Source organism: Mesocricetus auratus, unplaced genomic scaffold (assembly GCF_017639785.1).
Source record: "Mesocricetus auratus isolate SY011 unplaced genomic scaffold, BCM_Maur_2.0 Super-Scaffold_6730, whole genome shotgun sequence".
Classification (NCBI taxonomy): Eukaryota; Metazoa; Chordata; class Mammalia; order Rodentia; family Cricetidae; genus Mesocricetus; species Mesocricetus auratus.
In genome coordinates this window covers 108241515-108265420 of record NW_024429184.1, presented here as the reverse complement: position 1 = coordinate 108265420, position 23906 = coordinate 108241515, and the positions used below count along the sequence as shown (strand labels likewise).

Here is a 23906-nt window from a genome sequence, read left to right as displayed (position 1 = left end):
CAGCTTAACGGAGTTCTCACACTCAAGGGGCGAAATCATTCACAGCATGGCTGTATAGGTAGGCAGGCAATCAGTCATCATTACATATGGAGAGAGTCAGTGTGATAGACCATTGTGACCAGCAGGGCCACTCTGCACGAGACTCTGGAGGTCTGTGCTTTGTAAGTACTCCAAGGAGAGTATGTATTTCTTGCTTGGCGTTGTTCTTATTGGTTGTCGTTCCATTTTTGTGTATGTTATTACCCTTTCTTTCTCTTGGACAATACTTGATAATTGCTCTTATTGTATGTAGTTTCACATTAGGTTCAAAACCTTATTTACACAAAAAGGGAAGTGTGGGAATTCATTCTGTCAAAGCTTTGGGGTGGGCTTCTTGTCTGTGGACATGATGTCTTAAAAGGAGAAAGCCAGAGGTTGTGTGTTGTCTTGGGTTGTGGAGACCAACCAGGGCAGGTGGTGTGAAGCAGCGTGTGGCCAGTTCCCAGCTACCTTGGGCAGAACGACAGGGCTTTGCAACAGGTTATACCTTGTCCTGTATCCTGTAACTGATCATACATACACACACACACACACACACACACACACACACACACACACACACACGTAAAATCTTTGTGGTACAGATCACATCCCTTAATCCTCACCACAGTCCAGGGAAGCAGACATTGCTGCCACCTCCACATCACCTATCTGGCATTCGAAGGTGTATGAGGTGACACAGACTCAGGATTTGACCTCTTTTATTAAAGCCCAGCTGTGTTTTTTAAGGCAGTCAAGGAAGGGCTGAAGTTCACTAGGGATCTGAGCTAGGTCTAACTGATTAGTGACTTTATATTTTGGCAACAAATCAAGACACAAGGAGACTGTTTCAAAGACTGAGGAGAAATTGGACCCCTCTAAAGTTCTGCCAGGTAAGGCAATCTGTGTTTGGATCACAGACCCATAATTATGTAGATTCACATACATCTTTTTCAGATATGCATACATTGGGGGAGTGTGTGGAGTGTTGTGGAACTAAGTATATTTGTATGTGTTCAACATACTGTATAATTGACTCAATTATCCACGTGGGGATTATTCACTTTTAATTTGCAATCTGGCTTCTCTCAGTTACAGTGTTGTTCGGTTGCTCCAGAAATGCCAACTAATTTAAATAATAATTTCAGTAAAACATAATTAGGAAGGAAAATTAAATTCGATCTTTTGCCAGCTCTTGAACAGTCTACTATTGGAATGTAACTCTCACCCATGTGCTGTCTTCATTTCCAACGCCTTTTCACTCTCACGGGGTTTGCTTATGATTACTGCAGTAAGTTCCTGTGTAGTCTTCCCCGAATCTCTCTGGAATCAGACTGTCATTCTGACTGCAATCTTAAAAGCAAACACTCAAACCCCTAACATTTAATGGCTACCCATTTTTCTGCAGATAAGTGCACAGGCCAAAGCCCCTCACCAAAGCTGCTTCTAGTTTCACTTCCAGACTGTCTTTAACACGCCAGTCAAATCGCTCTTCTGGTTCTCAACCTTTGCTCATTCTGACCTCTGCTGAAATGCCCTCCTCTTCTCTGCGGGCTCAGGAAGCTTCTCGCATTTTCCAGCCCTACTCTGCTACTCCCACCCCTTAACACGAGCCCCCCCCCCCCTTTTCTTCTGAGGAAGATAAAGGTTCTTGTGAAAATGCATTGTCTCCTTAATCTCTCGTGAGAAACCTAACTATACACTTTCTGGTAATTTTATCTTTCTCTCTATGCTATGCTGGACCCCAAGTAGAGTCTCAACAAATACTTGTCCATTTTAATTGCTGACAAAACATATTTGTCTGTTTGAGTCCCCAGTGCCTAGTTCAATGCTTGGCACTCAATGAACAGTATACAGTAGGTGCTCAATGAATCCACTGTAGAAGGGATTGGACCAACATGCCCAAAGCCAGAACTGCGTTCTGCAGCGAACTCTGGGGATGCAGACACGGCAGGATCAATAGCAGAGTTGGTAGCTTAACCTCTACTGACAAGCCATGCACCTTGGCCCATTTCTCCATCCGTAGACTCCTCGGAGCCTGCTTAAACTCTCCGCTAAACCTGAAAAAAAAAAAAGTAAATTGCTACGCATTCTACATCTAAGTATGCACAGTCATGTATGCTCGTGCATAAAATGCACACATATACATATACGCCTAGCCAGGGATGCAGATACATAAATGAAAATAAATATACATGTACAGCCCGGATTCCGAAACGGTCAGAATGCTAGAAATGATGACCTTGACCTTCCTTTTCCTTTAGGGATCATGCACAAGCCCCTTGGAGTCCTGCTCACCACAGCCCGATAACGCAAACGTCCTGGCGGTGAGACGTGGCCCTTCCGGGCTTCCGTCAGGCTCGCGGTCATTGGCTGGGCTGTGCACAGCTGACAGTCGCGCGGGCGAGGAAGCTTTGAGGATGGCGGCGTCCGCGGCGCTGATCTTGCCGGAGAGCCCCAGGTAGCGGTCAGGCTGAGCGCCCCGTCACGCGGGAGTGACCTGTTTGGGAGGGAGCAGGGGTGTCGCCGCCGCCTGCCGCAGCGGTGCGGTCGACCCGGGTCGGGAGCCGGAGGGGAGCTGCGGAGAGACTTCTAGGGGCTCGAAGGAGGGCGTGGGCGGGGCGTGGGGTGTGGAGGGGCGTGGGCGGGGCGTGGGCGGGGCGTGGAGAAGGATGGGCGGGGTGTGGAGGGGCGTGGGCGGGGCGTGGAGAAGGGTGGACCGGGCGTGGACGAGGGCGTGGGTGGGAGGGGTGGTAGGGCTGGGAGCTGCAAGCTTCCATTCTGGAGTGGTTCACCTGCAGGGTGCCTTAGCGCCCTGGCCGAGCTGGTCTGTACCAGAGATCCTGACGTGAGTGACCTTGTAGTGCAGGTAGTCGAAGTTACTGATGCCACCCGAAATCCGTCCAGTTTCTTGGGAAAGTACCCTCTGTTTTCAGTCATTCCAGACCCGATGATGGTGAGAAAGGCTCACGCTGGTACTATGAATAACAAATGACACGTGTGAATAGCCCCTTAAAACCAAGCAAGGCAATTCAGGCACTATGACATACTTAGGCAGTCTTGGCACCATCAATAGTGTTTTCATTTTATGTAGTTTTAAATTTTTTCGGTGTGTTAGGTAAGACTGGCTAGCACTGGTGGTGGTGCAAAGACCAGTTTTAAAGATTTTCTTTGGCAGAGTTCTTCCTGTGTTGCCAAGTCTGGCCTCAGACTCGTGGACACTCCCAATATGCTGGCACTATTGACCGCCCCACCACATCCTATAAAGATCCCCCCCCCCCCCATTGAAACACAATTATTTCAGCAAACACCGACTCAGTTTGTGGAGGCAGAAGAAATACTCGTGAATGCAGGCAACTGTATAGACGGTTGAACACATAACATTCCTGCATTGGGAAGAAGACGGTATTTTAAAATTTTTCCTTCTGTCATTGGATCTGACAAGCCACTTCTTTTCTTCAAGCTCTTGTCCTGGGGGAAACACACACTATGAAAGCATATTCAGTATGTACGCTGTTGTGCTCACCACACACTTTGAAATTGGTTATCACAAGTGACACAGGTCTTAAAGTAACTGTGCACTCTAAATAATTTTGTATGTGTTGTCTTCCCCCTCCCCCCCACCATTATTTCCCATCATTATCCTCTATGGTTTTGATGTAATTCTCTAGTTTGCTGTGTCCTTCTCCATAGTCCCTAAGAGTTTATTTTGGATTAAGTGGTAGCATGCATTCCCACTGCTAAATCACTGCCATTCCCTGACAGGGTACCTACCTCCCCAAGTAATTAAAGAGAAAATTGTCAAATGTACTTTGCAACAGGAATGCTTTTGGGGGAGAGATATCCTTTTGGAAATGCTCAGATTGGTTATTTTTCTAGGAGGACAGAGCTACCGCAGTTGATACATTTTAAAATTTATTTTGAAACTTTGTTTACAAATATATTTAGCATGAAGAAAGCAGTGCCGCTGATAAATGCAATAGATACTGGACGGTTCCCACGCCTTCTTATCCGAATTCTTCAAAAGCTCCACCTGAAGGTTTGTATTTCTGTATTCCTGTGGCTTGTGACCCCTCTGATTCCCCTGAAGCATGATGCTATCATTTGGAGAATATAGGAAATATCATTCTTTTATGTGTTCTCAGGAACTCTAAATCTGTGGAAGTTTTGATAATGTTCTTTGGTCAAAAGTTTGGAAAACTTTGTATTCTATAGTTAACTTAAAAATGGAACTTTCCAGAATATTTTCCATTCTAATGTTTGTGTCATATATTTAAGGGCAAAGGTTTACTTTGGAACTATTTTATCTTGGTATTTAATGTTCTGTGGAACTTACTTTAGGAAAAGTCTGACTTAGTTCTTCCTGGTAAAGACAGTTCAGCCCAGGGCTGGAGAGATGGCTCAGTGGTGAAGAGCATGTATTGCTCCTGCAGAGGGCTTGTGTTTAGTTCCTAGCACCCACTTAGTGGCTCACAACCATCTGCAACTCCAGTTCCAGGGATTCGATGCCTTCTTCTGGCTTTCTTCAGCTCCTGAATGCACATAGTACATATAAACTCATGAAGACACCATGCAAACATATACAAATAAATCTTAAGAATTCAGTCAATATTTCTTTCCACTGTAGGCAGAGTTTTTTGTCAGGACTGCCAGCCTTCTCTGTCCCATCAGCTGGCTTTTGAATAAATACGAAGAGACTTACTATTAATTAAGAATACTCGGCTGATAGTTCAGGCTGGTTACTAGCTACCTCTTACATTTAAAATTAGCCTACATTTCTTATCTACTCCCTATCACGTGGCTGTACATTTTTTCCCATGAGAAATTCAAAACCAACATAGGAACTCTAAGTTCGTGCCCATAGTAACTTTGTGATGTAGATGGTGTGTGTATGTGGCGGGGGTGGGGGGTGGGGGGACAGTAGCGGGAACAGTCTGTGATGTCTCATGTTACACATCAGTGGTTACAACTCATCTAACGAGAAAGCCTCTGTGTTTGACCCCATCGCAGGGACTGTAGGTCCCCACAGGAAGCCTGTTGATGTAACTGCTGCATGCTTCACTCTGCAGAGACAGCTGTCAGGGCTCCTGACCAGCTCACTAGAAGCAGCCAGACAGACTGGTGAAGGGGAAGTAGGGAACGAAGGTACCGCTGGGATGGGGAAGCCAGCAGTTTCAAGAAGTGACTGCTAATTATGAGACGAGATGGAAGGACTAAGCAAACCAGATATCAGAAATGTAAAGCAGAGATGTCTGAGGTGGCCTCTAATTAAACCAGAAAAACCATGCATTTCTCAGGTCAGATTCCCAGTGCTCAGTATGTCACCATGCAAAGTTCATTTCATCCCACTTACAGTTGTCTGGAACGCGTGACAGAATTTAGGTTGAAGCATGCAGATTGCTTTCACCGTGGCCTTTGCCCTAGGCCCTCCTTTCCTGTATAGATAAGTGAGGTTTGTGCATGCACACGCTCGGCTGACTGCCTCTGTGTTTGTAGGCCGAGAGCAGCTTCAGTGAAGAAGAGGAAGAGAAACTTCAGGCCGCATTCTCTCTAGAGAAACAAGAGCTTCACCTGGTTCTGGAAACAATATCGTTTATTCTGGAGCAGGTACTTTTATTGCCTTAATGTCCTATTTACCGCATATTTTCAAGGCTTTTTGTATTTTTGTATGGCTATGTAAGATGGAAACTATCAAGATGTTTTAATGAGGAGTTTCAGTATACTGAAACATTTTTGAGTGCATGCCTTCTTCCCGTAGTACTTCACTCTGCAAAAAAATATGATACAGCAGTAGCAAATATTTAACAGTGTGAATTGGGCCTTCATCTGATATTAACTCATCGTTTCTTGGTATAGTTGGAAAAGTTAACACTTTTCATTGAAGAAGCTGAACAAGTGATCCGGTCGTTTGATTAGGAGGATATAGAAACGAATAATGTTGTGGTTTTTTACTATTGAGTTGCTTTTCTATAGCTTTTTTCTCCTCAAACTCATTCCATCATTTTCATTCCGTCCAAGTCCTGTCACGTGAGCTCGGATCTCCTAGTCCCGCTGCCGGCCCTTGTTTGTGTTTCTTTGATCATCACCGTAGGGACACTGGCAGTCTCCCATTACTTCACACATGCCACTTTTGTTTCTGTCACTAGATTTGGACATAGCATGGGCCGGGATCTTACTTTCTGCATCTCTTTTTATAAGCCTAGCACATAGCTGAACTTAAAATAGATTTGCAGTAAATTCCTATCTGTTATGGGATTCCTGCCTGGGTCCCATCGCCGCTTCAGAGCCCCCAAGTAACACACAGAGACTCTATTAGTTACAATGCTGTCAGCCAATGTCCAGGGCTTCTCATTAGCTAGTTCTGTCTTAAGTATTACCCATAACTACAAATATATATATTTCTGTAAGGTCTTATCTTACCGAGGATCCCACCCTTATGCATCCTCTCTTCCTGGGATCACATGGCCGACTCTTTACTCTTGACTACATTTCCCAGACTCCTCCTTGACTCCTAGTCCCACCTATCTTGCTTCCCTATTGGCCAACACTGCTATATTTATCAACAAATAAGACAAACATATACACAGAAGGACTTCCCCCATCACCTATCAGTTTATTAAATAGGATATTTGTACTGCAGTTTCATGGGCATTGTAGAGGACAGACACTATTAGGACAAGGTGTCAGGCATCTGCCACCACCTGATGGAGGCTATAGATGGAATGTTGTCATGGCAAACAACTGAGGAAACAACTTAAGGAAGGGTATATTTTGGCTCACAGTTTGATCCAATGTGCAGGATGTGGTGATATTTTCATGGACATTCCTGTCTATGGAGGCAGGAGTGTAAGACATAGAACTTGTAGTTCCCAAGATCAGGAAGTGCAGAGCCTGCCCTGACCGGGAGCTGGGTTCTAACACCTATGGCCTGCTCTCCAATGAGGCAGTAAAGACTCATTTCCTAATGGTTCACAGTCTCCCAAAAAGCCACCAGCTAGGGACCCAGCCTTCACAGGCACTAGCCTATGGGGAAGACTTGACATTGAAGCCATAACAGTCCATCCTTTGCCTCCACACGCTCATTACATCTCAAGCAAACAAACAAACGCCAAGTTACATATTTTCAATGTTCAGTAATACAGGGTAATTATTCCCATTTCAAAAGGGAGGACTGGTGATATGCCATGGAAAAACTGCACCAAAGCAAGATGAACGTACATCAGAGAGACAGCAAGCTCTATAGTTCCATGTCTAGCGTCTGGAATTTACAGTGCATAATCTGGGTTCCAGTGAGCTTAGGCAGCCCCATAACCATAGCTCTGCTTCCCGTGGCACATCTGGTCCTGGCATGGCTTCACAAGGCACCTGCAGCTTTCCTCAGTGGATGCACCTCATCTTTGCAACTTTATGACCAGCCCAGTCAGGCACTCCATGTATGGAGTCTTACCCTGCGACACACTGTCTGGTCTCATTAATTTTCTGGAACCTTGCTGCCATTGTCCACAGTGCTGTAACCCCTGCATTCTGTATATCTGCAGAACCAGTACTGTGTCGGTGCTGCTGCCGGTTTCTGCTGCAAAGACAGACAGCTTAGCGTCCATTCACCACAGCTGCAGCATCTGTGGTGTGGGAGAACACTCTCCTGGAGCTGTCTCTGTTTAGGCACTGCGTTTTTCTCTCTTCTTGCAGATGAATGGTTTTCAGTTTTATGCCCTAGAGCCTTCAGTGGGTGGCATCTTGTTCCCAGGGCATCATTCCTATCGCCCCAGGGCAAAGTGTAAAGTGCCAGGTCTCTCCTTAATCTCATTAGCAGTTAGAGCCACTTTGTCTGTGTCCCTCGTACCTGTCCTGTCCTTAATCCCGACTGTGTTCCAGCTCTTTCCCCCCACATATTTTTCTCTCTTTCTATTTTTCCTTATAAAACCTGGCTAAGGGTAGCAAGCAGTAGCCATGGCACATACTGTATACTGCCTTGAAATTTCCTTCACCAAATGTTAATCCATTATTTTTACTTTATTTTGTATATTTTTTCTGCATACGTGTCTGTGCACCATGTGTGCCTGGTACCCTCAGAGTCCAGACGAGCGTGTGGAGTTGTAGTTACAGACAGTTGTGAGCTGCCTTGTGGGTGCTGGGAACTGAACCCATGTCTTCTGGAAGGGCAGTCAGTGCTCTTAAATGGCTGAGCCCTCTTCAGCCCCCAGTTCATTATTTTTTTAATTTTGCCTCACTCAAATTTCAGGACGCATGTAGAATGTAGCCACGTGGGGTGTCAGAACGTAACATGAATGACTTGTAGTTCCGTTTCTGATGGAATCCTTGTTCCTCTCTGAAGCATTGCCATTCTTATCAGCACTTCTCTCAGAATCAACATCATGTTCCCCCTGCATCCTTCTGGATCTTTTCTAGCCTGTGGCCCCAAACCCTTTCACCTATATTCCCCCGTATACTAATCACAAAGACCTGTGAACCCCATGCTCAGGTTTATCACGCCTTAGCCACTTTCCTCTCTTACTTGTTGTTGTTATTGGGATCAGATACATGACTTAGAATGGGGGATTATTTTGGTTGGTGGGTTTCAAAGGATCTAATGCATTTGGGAAATCATGGAGGTGGGGGTGGCTTGTGACTGGGGCGGTGGGAGCAGATTCTTCCAAAGAGAGTGCTGGTAGCTAGAACCTGTGCTCAAGCCCCTGAACCTGGGAGGGACTCTTCATATTCAAACCTTAGTGGGGATCTTAATGATAACTCTTCTTAGGCTTGGTGAACCTCCAGTAGAAAAAGAAAGGTAGTTGAACAGAGCAGCACAGGATGGGGTTTGTGGGAATGTTGTTATCAATTTCTGTAAGGAACAGAACAGATATTCTTAAAATTATTTTTAGAATTTTCTTTTGTTATATGTAACTTTGGTTGGGAGATAAAGGCAGTTTTGAGGACTCCTTGAGAACATGTATTTGCTGAGACGATTGTAAACTTAAATTAAGTGAGATAAATGAAATAAAACTTTACTAAGTAATTTTAGTATTCTTTAAAACCCATGCAAAATGAAACATTTAGCCTGAACAAGTTAGGCCTATTAACCATGAGTTTTAGCTCTTTGTTTTGTGTATTGTTATTAATAGAACTGTTGAAAATGCCTGCAAGAGGGCCATCGAGTCTTTTCGATTTAAACTGTTTTAATGCTGGGCCTGGAGAGATGGCTCAGCAGTTAGGAGCACTTACTGCTTTTTCAGGGAACCCAAATTCAGTTTTCAGAATCTGCTTCTAGCTACTTAAAAACACCATAGCTCCAGCTCCGGGGAAGCCAGTGCCCCTGGCCTCCACAGGCCCTGGACTTGCAAACACACACACACACACACACACGCACGCACGCACGCACGCACGCACGCACGCACAGTATTTAGTTTGCTTTAAATACTTATGTACTGTTACAGCTGAAGGTCTTTGCATAAGCCTGAGGATGTGTGTGCTTCCCCTCTTTGACAGGCAGTGTACCACAACGTGAAGCCGGCGGCACTGCAGCAGCAACTGGAGAATATTCGTCTTACCCAAGAGAAAGCAGAAGCATTTGCCAATGCTTGGTCGGCTATGGGTCAAGAAACAGTTGAGAAGTTCAGGCAGAGGATTCTGGGCCCTCACAAGGTACAGGGCGGGCTGTCCCGAACATATTTCTCAAAAATTTATAGCAGCTGGGCCTAAGAAATGATAACATTTTGGTGAGAGGTAAAGTAAGGCAGAAAGTCAAATATTCCTGTTTAAGTTTTTCTACGTGCTAGCTAGCAAATTTGTTACCACAAGACTTACTTTTGACCATTTGAAATGTACCTCTGTAATGTAAGAGTAGGAATGAGATAGTCTCCTTACACCCTGGCAGTGAGTCTTTGTGTTCCCATGCGAGCTTGTTTTTAACACTTACTGAGTCATACTCTTGCTTGTCTTCTGTGAGTCTGTGAGTCTGCACTACCCTGGCATGCGGTAGATACTGACTTAGCATCCGTCAGCTCCCCTAAGCCAGACACTGGGAGAGCGCAAAGTTGACGGTGTATCACAAGGCGCCCCTCGAGCCTGACCTCACAGAGTCAGGGATGATCGGCAGACTTCATCTTTTCCTACTCATACTTTGTATTACATTAGTCTTACGATGTGCAAACAGTTCCTGGGGTAAATCTCATGTGTTATCCTTTGACTATGCTGCTGGCTTGCCTTGCTGATATTTTGCTGAAGATTTCTTTTTCGCCTGTTTATGGTACGTCTGAGGTGAGCTGGGAGTTACTCCTGCCCTCCGGGAGGGGGCGTCTGAAGGAATAGCCTTGTTCTGCGGTACCAGGAATACGCCGGGGTCAGCAGTTCCGGACTCTTCAAGACTTAGTTTACCAGTTGTTTTTCTTTCCTTTTTTTCTCTTAAAACCATTGCAGTAGGTTTGTGGTGCTGTCTTGTGTTTTTAATACACAGTTTTGATAGCTTTTCATGTACTTGTCATGCATATGTATTCTCTTGTAAAGTGTCTGGTTATTTTGCTTAGCTGTACTCTATCCAAGAGAAGACAGAGATAGAGGTCTCATTGTATTCCAGGCATGCATCCTATAGAAATGCGTTCTCTCAGTTTTAACATATACAGGTGCTTGCTTGCATTCCCTTCCCTGGGAACTTGAATTCCAATAGAAGTTCCAATTCTAGACCCCGGTGGCGCCTGTGATGGGACAGCGCTCCTGCCAGACTGCAGCTGTCTTTCCTTTTTCTGTAGTGGCGTGTCCCACATAGCCAAAGCCGTTGATGTTCCGTGTGTCATTTGGGAGGCTCTTGACCCCATGCTCAGTTTTGTGCCTGGGATTTATGGACAGACCCGTTGTTACAAAGGTTTCCTCTTTTGTTATTTGTCAGTTTTTACACAGTGTTGATGTTTCGCATGTGAGTCTGAGATCCATTTTGAGCTATTTTCACTTAAGGTGTAAGGTACAGGACCACGACGGTTCATGTTTGCACCGTGTGCCCGCATTGTTACTGTGGTTGTTACGGACATTATCCTTTTGTCTCCAAACTGCCTCTGCCCTCTGTCAAAAAATCATCTCATGGATTTGCCTAAGTCTTTTTCTGAGTTCTCTGATCCTTTGATCTATTTGTCTGTCCTTGTGTCAGTACATCATTCTGCTTTAATTCCTGAAACTCTGCTGTAAGAGGGTCAGGCACGGTGGTGCACACTTTAGTCACAGAACTCAGGAGGCAGAGGCAGGCTGATCTCTGTGAGTTTGAGGCCAGCCTGATCTACATAGTGAGTTCTAGGACAGCCGGAGCTACATAGAGTTTTTTTTTCATTTCTTTTGTCAGTGTTCTTTATTTTTATCACAGATCCTGTGCATATTTTATTTTTTAGCACAGTATTTTATTTTGTTTTTAAAGCTGTTATAAATGATGCTATTTTTAAAATGTTGGTTCCCATTGTTTATTGTTAGATACTGGACTAGAAACACAATTAACTCTTTAAAATACTGTTTTTGTGGTAGTGGAGATTGGGCCCAAGGAGGGCTAGCAAGCTTTGTGTGTCTTGACTTTCCGATCTATATTGATCTGTCCTGTGACTTTGGTAATTCATTTATTAGGGATAGAAACTTTAAAAAAACAGATGTCTTTCAATTATTTTCAAATACATTTTTTGTAATTATTTTCACATGGATATTTGCAGTATTACAATAGAGAATTCCCCCCAAATCTATACAGCCCTCCCCCTTTTATCTGTGTGATCTATATGTGTGCTTGCATGTGTGCCTGTGTGTGTGAGTGCCACAGGCCACATTGGGTGTCTCCCTCCCCCCCCCCACTTGGTTTTTTGAGACAGTTTCTCTGTAGGACCTGGAACTCACTGGTTCAATAGACTGGGATGGCCAGTGAACCTGTGTTAACCTGTTTCTGTCCTGCCGGTGTCGCGGTCACAAGGGTGCTGGAGATCTGAACTCTGGGCTTGTGCTTGCAGTCGCTTGACTGACGTGCCATCTCCCCGCCTCCTTTTCCTTGTTTTCTAGTCTTCTTGATTGACAGTTTAGGGGGGGAAACACTGTCTTTCAGTATTACCTCTCGATCTCTAGGAAATGTCCCATGTTGTTTCCATCTGAGTTTTCCCTCTGTGACTGATTGTCCTTGTCCTCTGAGTTCCCGCCTGGCTTTCCATTATTTCAATTTCTTTGTTTCCCGCCTCCTGTGCCGATTGCGCCTTTTCATTTTGTCCCCCTGAAACATCTCCATTTGGAAAATCTTGTTCATATTGTTCTGGTCTTGCTTGTGTCTTGTGTTTTCCTTCTGCGTTGAGGGTCTGCCTCCCCAGCGTCTTGCACGGGTCTGCATTGCTTGCTTGTTTGCAGGCTCTAGCCAGGAGGTAGTTCCCAGTGTCCAAAGGACAGATGCCTTTGGAGATAGTATTTCTCTCCCCCAGGGACTGTTAAGTTCAGATGCTGCTTGAGAGTCATAAGTTGTCATATAAAATATGCAAAATGGAAAAAAGAAACTTGATGGCTGGGTATTGTGGCATGTGTCTGTTATCCCAGCAGCGTGGGAGACTAAAGGAGAAAGGTCACACGTTTGAGGACAGCCAGTACAATGTAGTAATGTAGTAAAACCATCTCCAAAAGAATAAATAAAGTTGGAGGACTGGAAGAAATTGGAAAGAGTGTTTTGCCTGTGTGTATGTATGTGTACTGCATGTGTACCTGGTAGCAGCAGAAGCCAGTAGAGGGTGTTGGATCCCCTGGATCATGAGTTACAGTTGGGTTTGAATCTTCATGTAGATCTGGGGCACCGAGCTACTGAGCCTTCTCTTCAGTGCCCAAGCTATCGTGTGTGTGTGTGTGTGTGTGTGTGTGTGTGTGTGTGTGAATAACAATCCATTGTGAATATGAACCATGTCCTTTCATCCATTCATCCATTGACAGACTCTTAGGTTGCTAATGTGTCTTGGCTGTTGTGGACAGTGTCACAATAGACATGCATGTGTAGATGTCTTTTCAAGATTCCAGCTTCATTTCTTTTTTTTTGTTTTTGTTTTTGTTTTTTTTTTTGCTTTTTTTCGAGACAGGGCTTCTCTGTATTGTTTTGGAGCCTGTCCTGGAACTCGCTTGGTAGACCAGGCTTGGTCTTGAACTCACAGAGATCCACCTGCCTCTGCCTCCCTAGTGCTGGGATTAAAGGCGTGCGCCACCACTGCCGGGCCCAGCTTCATTTCTTTTGGACATTTACTTAACAAGGGATTCCTGAGTCATATGGCACTAATATTTTCAATCTTTTTGCCTCAATTGAATTTGCCTTTGACAGTTTCATATATGTACATAATGCGTAGTGACCACTTTTAGCTCCGTCCTCTCTTGTCTCCCTACGGCTCTCAGACACTCCTGCTTTGGGTACAGAACTTGTCCTTGTGTGCATGCTCATTCAGTTTGTTTTGTGACCCACTGCGTTTCACCAGGGCTGTCTGTATGAACACGAGCTTGGATCTGTCCACTGGAGGTTGGTGGGTTCAGTAGTGGTTACACAGCTGGCAACAGTGACTCTACTTCCCAGAATCTATCAACGGCAGTCTTCAGTGTTTTGAGGAACACTCCTGCCGTTTGTAGTAATACATGTCCCGATTTATGTTTTTATTGACAGTGTGCACGGGTCCCTTCTATCTATACCCTTGTCAGCTCTTTTTTTTATTTTAAAATTGTATTTTATGTTTATTAGTGTTTTCCCTGCATGTGTGTCTGTGAACTCTTGTATGTCTAGTGCTCATGGACTCCAGAAGAGGGTGTCAGATCGCCTGGGGTTGGAGTTATGGATGACTAATTGTGGATACTGGGAATCCAACTGGGGTCCTCTGGAAGAGCAGCCAGTGCTCCTCACCACTGAACCACCTCTCCAGCCTCTCTTGTTGTTGTCTTGATAACAGCCTTGTTAACATGCAGCAATGACATTCTACTCTGGCTTTGATTGGTGTTTTCCTGATGTGACACTGAACACCTTTGCCATGCCTGCTGGTAATCTCTTTTAAAAAACACCTACTCAGGTATCTTACTATTTTTAAGGTGTGTGTGTGTGTGTGTGTGTGTGTGTGTGTGTGTGTGTGTGTGTGTGCGGGCGCCTTTGAGTACTGATGCCTGAGGGGACCACAAGAGGGCATCAGGTTTCCTGGAGCTGGAGAGGTAGGTGGTTGTGAGCATCCTAGTGTGGATATTGGAAACCTACCTCAGGTCTTCTGGAAGTGGCAAGTGCTCTCAACTGCCGAGTCATGTCTCTAGCCCAGCTTTGCCCATTTTGAAAACGGGATTGCTTTTCTGGGATCTTTGTTTGCATTCTTTTATTTTTTTTTAATACTAGACCCTTATCAGATATTATGATGTTGGGATCTTTTTCCATTTTGCAGGATGTTTTTTCTTCTGTGTGCACATTGCTGCTCAAGGACTTTGAGTTTAGCACAATCACACTTGCTTTTTTATCTGTGGCTTTGCTTTTGGTTTTATATCCTAAAAAACACCAGCCAGAGCATTGCCAAAGAGCTTTTCCACTGTAGCACTCATATGCCTCTTATTTCAGTATCTAATTGAGTTAAAGTTAATTTTTGCATATGATGTAAGAGCCCGGCTATGTATTCTTATGCACAGCCAGTTCTAGCCCCATTTGGCAAGGAGAATGCATTTCCCGTTGTGTGCCCTTGTCAAAGATAAGTTGAAAAGTAGTTGAAAGGCGTAGTGGGAAAACACCTCTTTGTGTCTTTATTATTTAGATCTGTTCGTTGGAGAGGCCTGAAAACCCATCATAATCACTTTTCCTAATGCTTGACTGAAAGGGATTTTCAATTCTGTCTCTTCACTTCTCAGAAGCACTGTCTTAATCTCTGGGAGACTGAGGTATTTCTGCTGCACATCCGGCCTTACGTTCTTCCCATCATCAGAGCTGGCTGTCAGCAGTGCTTCTCCAACATTTGTCATGATGCCTGTGTGGTCATCATACCCACTGCATTACAGACCACAGAAAACATATATTATCTTTAACTCTATCCACTCGTTTTTATCTAGAATACATTTGAGCCAAATTAAAAGTAAAAACTATTGTGTCAAGTATTATTGGCAATAATAGCATTCGTTTCTGAGACTTTTCAGGCACTGTTCCAAAAGTGTGTGTTGTTTTGTTTTGTTTTGTTTCTAACATGCCTTTCAAAAGTAAGATAATGACAAGTGTATGGAAGGCCAGTCATTAGCCCTTCTAAAGTAGCTTGCACATTGATCTGTCTTCTTGAGAGGCATTTATATATATGTCGGGGAGTTTTATGTAAAAATATAACTCTTGTTTGTTTTGAATGCCCACAGTATGTTCAATGTGATTTTCTCCTGTCAAGCATAGCTTTCTGTTCTTCATGTCACCATTTATATACAGACTTACTCAAAATACACAGTTATTGTGTTATGATGAAATTTTATTGTTCTCATGCAGGTCATTACAAAACCTGCACTTAAAATGGATAGCCAAGACATTATTCCCTAAGATATCTAAACATTAAAACAATTCCTTTTAAGCCATTACAAAGTTTATTGTATTAAACATAACAGCCAATCATGTATTTTATTGTTAAATACCTGCCTTTGTTTAGAATAATTTTATTTATTCTTTGAGGAATAATATGGTGCATTTTGATCTTAGCTACCCCCTTTCCTCTCTCTTAGTCCCCAAAAATTGCCCCCAGCATGGCCTTCTTCCAACTTCATGTCCTTCAATTAACGTAAAAACAAAAAAGAAAACTCAAACAAAACTACAGCAAAAATCTCTGCCAAGTTCAGTTAATGCTACCTGCCTGGGTATGGGACCATTCACATAGGCAACCTACCAATGGCCACATCCTCAGAGAAAATGGCTCTTTTTCTTATACCAGCCAGCAGCTGTCAACATCTCCTCAGCTAGGGATAGAGCCTTGTGATCCACTTCCTCATCCAGGCTGGAGTTTTGCTGGCTTGCTTTTCTGTAGGCCTTGTGTGGGTAACCACAGCTGGTATGAATTCGTGAGTGCGATGTCATGTCATGTCCAAAAGGCTACATTTCACAGCATCCCTTGCTGTTCTTTGGCTCTTGTATTCTCTCTGCTCATCCTCTGTTATGTTCCTTGAGCCTTGGAATGGGGCAGTTGATATGGAGAACTCAGTCTCTTATTAGCATTTTGACCAATTATGAGTCTGCATTGATTACTGTCCACTGTTTCTTTAGCCAAGGTTAAGAGCACTACAAATCTGTGGTTATAAAACATCTCTTTAAAAGAAAATTGACGTCATGACTATTTAGTGGAACAACAGCAGTAGGTCCCCATGGTCTCTGCACCCATGGGTTCGGGCATGAATTCCCTCCAGTGGAGCCAACCTTAAACACAACCAGAAAGCAGTTGACTAACATTGCAATAGTCATGCCACTATTGTGCCCGTGGGCACATGCTGCCTGGCAGGCTGGTACCGTAGCAAACAGGGTTCAGTGCTGGGTAAGACAACTGATGAAATCTTTTCTCTTGCAGTGGGCAGCTAGCACCTTCTGGCACTGTGAAAGCTAGCTAGTAGGGAGAAAGTTTTCCAGACAATTTGAGATTGACCTCTCAATATATTGAAACCAAAGTGTATGTTGTTTTCAGCAATATAATCTTATAATCTAGTTATAGTGGGCAACCAAAGTAGTAGCAATAGCCTGTGATGTTTGAGGCTTCCCTGATGAGTAACGCGTAGTGAGGTAGTCCATGTCTGGAACTGAGAATTTTGTTGAATAATATATAACTTCTGGGTGGGGCATTCTCCATCCATGCAAATATACTTGTTTTTTTATGGCATGTAAGAAATTAGAAATAGACATTTTATAATTTATTTTCTCATGTTGTAATTTGTTTAATTTTTTATCGTATTTCCTTGGGAATTGTAAGAGTAGATGAATAGTTTTACTCTGAAGAGGACAGGGTATATTTCAGTATCTAAATCTTTAAACACACAGTGTCACTATAAATGTACATGGGAATGGTCTTTCAGGTTCAATAAAGGTTGTTGCCTTTATTTGTGAGAAAGGTACTTTTTGTAATCATATCCACATTCAACTTTAATTTCTGCCTCTGTTACTTCAGTCACTGGTATGTCATCAAATAAAAGGCATCATTTTTCTAGGTGCTGGAATTAGTATGAGGTTCTGAGATATTCTGCTATATATTTTAAGCTTCTTTTTTATAGATATAAAAATATAACTTGATTGCAATAAAATGCAGGGATGTTTAGTGTTCAAATGGTGAGTTTCAGAACTTACGTATACTCAGTCATCTGTAATAGTGTTTATCTTATGTTCATCATCCAGAAATTATCTAATTTATCCCAATCTCTCTACCCTTATCCTCTTTATTTTTTAAGACAGAGTCACACCATGTATCCCCAACTAGCCTAGAGCTAGTTGAGTAGACTAAGCTGATCTGAGCTCACAAAGATTCATCTGCCTCTGCCTCTCCAGTGCTAGGACTAAAGACATGCACAACTATACCCAGCACCCTGCTCTTCTTGGTTCTGTCACCATAGCTTAGTTTTTAGGATATTGTAGTTAATATAAACGGGCTTGAATGTGTAATGTGTATTGGCCTAACATCAGTGGACACTTTCTTGGATTGTCTGGTGTTGTTACCGGTATCAGGTGTTCTTTTATTGCTGAGTAACGGTGTACTGATTGAAAGCCACAGTTTATTTCTATTGCAGATGTTTGGGCAGTCAAAGTTCCATGTTGTCAAGAGTGACACTACTGTGAACATTTGTGGACAAATCTTTCCTTAAAGAGTATTTTTCTTCTTTGATAATTTTATACAATGTATTGATCATATCTCCTCTCCACTCTTCCCCCTAAGTCCTCTCAGATCCACTCCTCTCTGAATTTTGTGTCCTTTTTTTGTTTTGTTTTTTAAATGACCCATTAAGTCCAGTTTGTTCTGCTCATATACATCTAAGTGTGGGGCCATTCAGTGGGTCATGATTGACCTCCAGGGTCACACCTTTAAAGAAAAACGATTCTCATTTAGGAGCCATCATCTGCCCACAGCTCCTTAGTTACAGGTGGGGCTTGTGATCCCTTCCTACTCTGTACTGTAATATGACTGGCTTGATCTTGTGCAGAAAGTCTTCAGACAACCACAGCTGCTGTGAGTTCAGAAGTGCAGCAATCTCATTATGGTAGAAGACACTGTTTTGCTCCAGTACTTCCTGATCATCTTTCTGTCTCCTCCTCCGTGGTGGTACTGAGCTTTGGATTGCATGTGATATAGATGTCCCATGTGTGGCTGAATACTCCACTAGTGCTTGTTCTCTACACTTTGATCAGTTGTTAGCTTCTGCATTCACCACCACTCCTGCACAAGAAATTTCTCTAATCCCTGGGTAGACAATATTAATGTAGAGAGCTGCTTGTTACTTTGCCCATTGGCGCTTTATCTGTGGGGCCTATAAGCTCTTTGACCATAGGTTCTGGACAAGATTTACAGTTCCAGATGAGTACTAGACATGCTTGTTTTTTAGTAGAAGGCTTTAAATCCAATTAGAAAGTAGTTGGCTACCCCCATAACCGTGTTGCCACTATTGCACTCATGGACATATCTTGTCATGCTGGTCACTATTGTAGTTCACAGAGGTCACTAGCAGGAAAGATCTTCCTGGTCAGTACTGATTTTACTTTTCTATGTCCTATGATCAATGAGTGTGTTGTCTTAAGCAATAGGGTCTTACCGTCAAGTTCTTGTGGGCGGTCAAAAACAATGGCAATAGCCTGTGTTGTTCTGGCAGTGTTCTGACTAACTACTTGAGGGGAGGGTACCGACACCTAGCCCTGGGCTTTTTATTGGCAGCGTATGGCTTCTAGGATTTGCATCATCCCAGGTGTGGGGTAACTTCACTTACTGGACAAGTCCTTTTGTGGATGTATGTTTCCATTTCCCTTGAATATGAATCTAGGAATGGGATCACTGATTACCTTAAGCCAAACCCCCAGAAGCTTTCTGTTAAAAATTTAGCCACCCTACACTACAAGGACTAGGAAAAGTCAGAAACATGTAAATTTCTCCACTATATGATTCCCTTCTAACAGTCAAGGTCCTTTTATGTATTTTTTAAAGTAAAATTCCCATTGATTTCTGCCTGCTGCTACTCATTTTCCTCGGCCTTTAAATTGTCAAAGAAAAATACCCTGTCTGAGGGTTATAACTTTTGTCTTTAAGAATTTTAATGTAACACAAACTATTTCTCAGTCTTTACTAGCTCAGGACACCAGCAATTATTATTTTAAATTCTATTTTATTCTGCTCTCTTTTTGCTACAAATCCTTGCATGGCTTTCTGTGTCGCTTATGATAGAATTAAGCTCTTACAGTTGCATATGTGACCTGTAGTCCCCCATCAGCCCGCTGTCCATCTTGTTGACCTTCACCGCTTAATATCTCCCACCTGGCTCACTCTGAATCCCTCTGATCTCTTTGCCTCAGAGGCTCTTCTACTGGATGTCCATATGGCTGCCTCCTTTACCATCTTCAGATCTATGTTTAAAGGCAACATTTATCTTAGACCGTCATAATTGGAAGAGACCTCTATTGATGCTTATCTCATTTTATACCCTGCTACTTTTTTTTTTACTTGTATATATTTTTTAAATTGTTTGCTTCTGTCCTATAATACGAACTCCACAAGGACAGAACTGTTGGTCTGTTTGGTCATTGCTATAGCTTCATTGTTATAGTAACCTTTGAAAGATAGCAGATTCTCCAGAAATAGTTGTTAAACTAAAAATAGTCTTGACTCACAATATGTGCCATTTTGAAGTTCTGTCTGTTTGCTTTTCTTTTAAAGAGGGATATTTCTATTTATTGGCGAGAAAAGAACAGTTCAGGGAAGAGATGTGAATTGTATTTTTTGTTCCTAGTATTTTTTCACTTTAATTTTTGTTGTACTTTAAGCTTTTGCGTTTGTATGTGGTTCAGTTATGTTATGGCCCTTGAGTCTTTTTAGAATCCTAGATTCCAGACATTCAAATTTCTCTCTTTAAAAGTGAGAGAATAGGAAGAGTTGCTTTAGCTTGAAATACATGGAAATTCCTCTAGGAAACAAAAATTGATGGATTTTGCTGTTGGTACAACAGTGAATTTAAAGGGTTTTAATCTAAGAGACCCTTAATCAGTCTTACTCAAAACAGAAATGTATTTTCTCCTAAGTAATTGGCTGAGACCAGAACCATTAACAAATTGAATAAAAATTTTGCTAATGTCAGAGAACTGTGCTGTTAGCAAGATTACCCCAATTACATCATCGTGCTCCAAGATGTGCACTTGCTAAATACAGCTGATGTATTTTTTCACTGTTGCCAATTTTGAGATCATTAGTTGAATGACATTTCACTGTCCTTAAACTTGTACTATTCATATATTTTTGACAGGGAGCAGTAGCAATTTGGAAGTCATTGATGTGTCTTATCACCATCTTAAATTGGTGAGAGAGAAGTCTCATGGTAGGTTTTTTGAATAAGTGTGTAGGTCAAGAAATATAAATTTTTATTATTACCCTTAAAGAGGGACCATGTTGACATTTGTGTCTGAACTAGAGTGTATAGTTGGAGTATATCCCTTAGTGAGGGTATAGTTAGAGCATATTCCTAAGTGAGTGTATAGTTAGGACATATCTCTAAGTGAGGGTGTAGTTAGGACATATCCCTAAGTGAGGGTGTAGTTAGGACATATCCCTAAGTGAGGGTGTAGTTAGGACATATCCCTAAGTGAGGGTGTAGTTAGGACATATCCCTAAGTGAGGGTGTCGTTAGGACATATCCCTAAGTGAGGGTGTAGTTAGGACATATTCCTAAGTGAGGGTGTAGTTAGGGCATATACCTAAGTTGTGATGTCTGTAAGCGTTGCTACCTCTTAAGACTCGATGACTTGGTAACATGAAAAGCACAGAGTGCCGTAAGTATTTTGCTGGTCTGGTCTCTTTACTTTTGGACATTTGCAGAAGGCAGCACGTTCCCGCTGTCCTCTGGAGACTGCTCAGTGGGTTGTCCTCCCAGAATACGATCTTGTTTTCCTTTGACGTTTCAGTTCAGAGTTCTCTTGTTTCTGCTGCTGCACTGCATCCAAGCGCTGCCTGTGCTCCTGTCACCACTTCCCATCTTGTGGGTCTCTACCCGCCATTTCACCGTAGGAGAGCCGGGATTACAGAGGGGCACCCCCATATTGGGCTATTAACGTGGGTTCCTAACATTGAACTCACGTCTTCATGCTTGTATGGTCCTGGCTAAGTTCTTTAAAATTGTATTTTTGTCTACCATCTCTAACCTGACCCTGTTTTTATTTTATTATTGTCACTCAGTCCATACAATACTACTTACCTATTAATCATCAGTGAATCTTTTATCCACTTGAATGTTAGCTTTAAGAAAGTAGGTATTTCTGGGTTTTCTTTTTAGTGTTAAACTGCAAGCTCACAGTAGTACTTAGAGTATGTCACCGTGCTCCAAGATGTGCACTTGCTAAATACAGCTGATGTATTTTTTCAGTGTTGCCAATTTTGAGATCATTAGTTGAATGACATTTCACTGTCCTTAAACTTGTACTATTCATATATTTTTGACAGGGAGTTGTAGCAATTTGTTGAGTAAATTCTTCGAACAGATACAACGCTAAGCTCATAGCAGACTTGCAGCGTCCTGCGGTAGGGAGTGATCCAGACCAGCATGGTATCAGTTGTGGAGCATCTACACATCTGTGTGTCTGTGTCATCTGTAACTGCATCTCTGAACAGTGTTGTTTCTTACAGCAGTGACCACGTTAAGGGGGTCTCTGAGCTGTTAGGCGTGCCCAGGGAATTTGTCATAGGCCTGTGGTTTTAAACACTTGACTTTATAGTGGCTCGTGTTTCATGGTCTCTTCTCAGCGTTGTAATGCATGCTCGGTTATGTTGCTGTTTGCTTGTTCTCCGTGTCTCCATCTCTTACTCTGAGTCTCTCTCTCTCTGTCTCTCTCTCTGTCTCTGTCTCTGTCTCTCTCTCTGTGTCTCTGTCTCTGTCTCTCTCTGTGTCTCTGTGTCTCTGTCTCTGTCTCTGTCTCTGTCTCTGTCTCTCTCTCTCTCTCTCTCTCTCTCTCTCTCTCTCTCTCTCTCTCTCTCTCTCTCTCTCTCTGTCTCTGTTAATCTGCTCTCCGTTCACTTGGTGGGTAGGTTCCACCTTTATCACATTCCGTCTTTTCCCCTAAGGTGAAAGGAGGTGGCGATTTCACTGTGTGAGTTTATTTGCACAGATGGTTCCTGACTTATTTACTGACATTTGTTCTCCATATGCTTGCCATCAGTCCTGCTACAATTCTCACAGTGTGCAGGATGCAGAATTCCGTTGCCAGCTGACTAACTGGCATCTTGAGATGTGATCTCCTGTGCTTCTTGGAGTTCAGATGTTAAGTGCACAGCTAATGATCGATTCACCATTTCCACTGCTATTTAAAAATGGACAGAAAACTAAGGTTAAAGTGCAGTTTTATAGTTATGTTCATAAGTATCAATATATTTACTTGAGTAGAAATCATTACTATGGTGACAAAACCAGGTTTCCCCTCAATTTGTAATACGTGTTGCTTAACATTCATAATTATGTAGATAATTGTTTTAGTTAGCTTCTGCTGTCAATTTGGCATCAACTTAGTGTCACCTTAGAAGAGGACCCTCAGCCATGAACTGCCTCCATCAGATTGGCCTATGACCATGTCTGTGGGCCATTTTCTTAGTTGCTGATAGATGTAGGAGGCCCAGCTCACTGTGGGTGAAGCCCTGGGCAGATGGGCCTAGCTGTAAGAACGGTAGGTGAGTGAGCTAAGAAACAGTGTTCTTCCATACGCTCTACTTCAAGTTCCTGCCTTGATTTCTTACCTTGGCTTCCCCTGAGGATGTATCGTAACCTGTAAGATGAAATAAACCCTTTCCTCCACAAATTGCTTTTGGTCCTGGTGTTTATCACAGCAACAGAAGCCTAACTAGAACAATAATATTTAAGAAAAAAAGAAATAAAATGCTAGACAGTACAGATTTGTCTAATGCCATAATATGGATTTGTTTTGTTTTGTCTTAATTTTTGGTTCTGAGGGCAATGCAACTTACTTCCTTTGTGTATTTTTTACTTTTATTTTATCTTTTTTAGTCTTACACACTCTTGTACTTAGGAACCCATTATATACAAAGTAGGGAATGACTTGTACTCCTTGAATTGAATTACTTGATAATGTAGCGGTCATTCTTACATTATTCTGACATCAACTTTGCTCAGACTCGGGGCCAGAGCTTTTGATTACTACTTAGTAAATTGAGCCCTGTCTCCCTGTTAAGCCTGGTCCTCAGACAGCAGTTTACAGGTTTGCTTATTTGACTAATGATCCTAATTGAGTGGATCGTAAGGACCTTCCCCAAATTTCTTCCCTCATCTTCCCCACCCCTTGCAGAAGTGGCATTAGTTACCTGTGCAGCAGCATTGTGCTCTGGTGTGGCCAGTGTTCCAATGAAACACCCTAAATCCTGGGCTCAGCCCCATTTTCCTTCAGCAAACTCTCGTTTCCTAAGGAAATAGTCTTTGTACTTCCCCTTAGTGTGCTGGAAAGAATAGACACCTCTCCCTTTTACCTAAATAGAAGGTGTGAATTTGACAGGTGTGGAATTTAGCACAAATGTACATTGTTGAGGACTTACCAGTATGACTTTATGTAGATTGATAAATTGATCTTCCCAAAAGTCATTTCTTTCTTGGTCATGCGAGTGTATAATGAGAAAGCTTCAAAACCCTAACCCTGCAAAGCAGCTCATACATCTAATTGGAAAACAAAAGTCCTTTTCTATCTGTATGTGTGCCTTCAGGACACA

The 23906-nt window shown here is 42.7% G+C and overlaps 1 protein-coding gene and 1 long non-coding RNA gene across 2 annotated transcripts in view; one reads left to right on the top strand and one right to left on the bottom strand.

Moving 5' to 3' along the window:
- Positions 1-723: 723 nt before the first annotated feature.
- On the bottom strand, positions 724-2459 carry LOC110340736. The gene is made up of 2 exons (XR_002382536.2): positions 2317-2459; positions 724-2078 (listed from the first exon to the last, which is right to left on the bottom strand). It is a non-coding gene; the product is annotated as an uncharacterized LOC110340736 (long non-coding RNA).
- Positions 2346-23906, top strand: part of Commd10 (COMM domain containing 10) — a 119553-nt gene continuing 97992 nt past the window's right edge. Inside the window, exons 1-4 of the mRNA XM_005069134.4 lie at positions 2346-2479; positions 3967-4057; positions 5515-5625; positions 9505-9660. Coding sequence (XP_005069191.1) covers positions 2439-2479; positions 3967-4057; positions 5515-5625; positions 9505-9660 — 399 coding nt within the window. The 5' untranslated portion in view covers positions 2346-2438. The remainder of the gene's footprint in view (positions 2480-3966; positions 4058-5514; positions 5626-9504; positions 9661-23906) is intronic.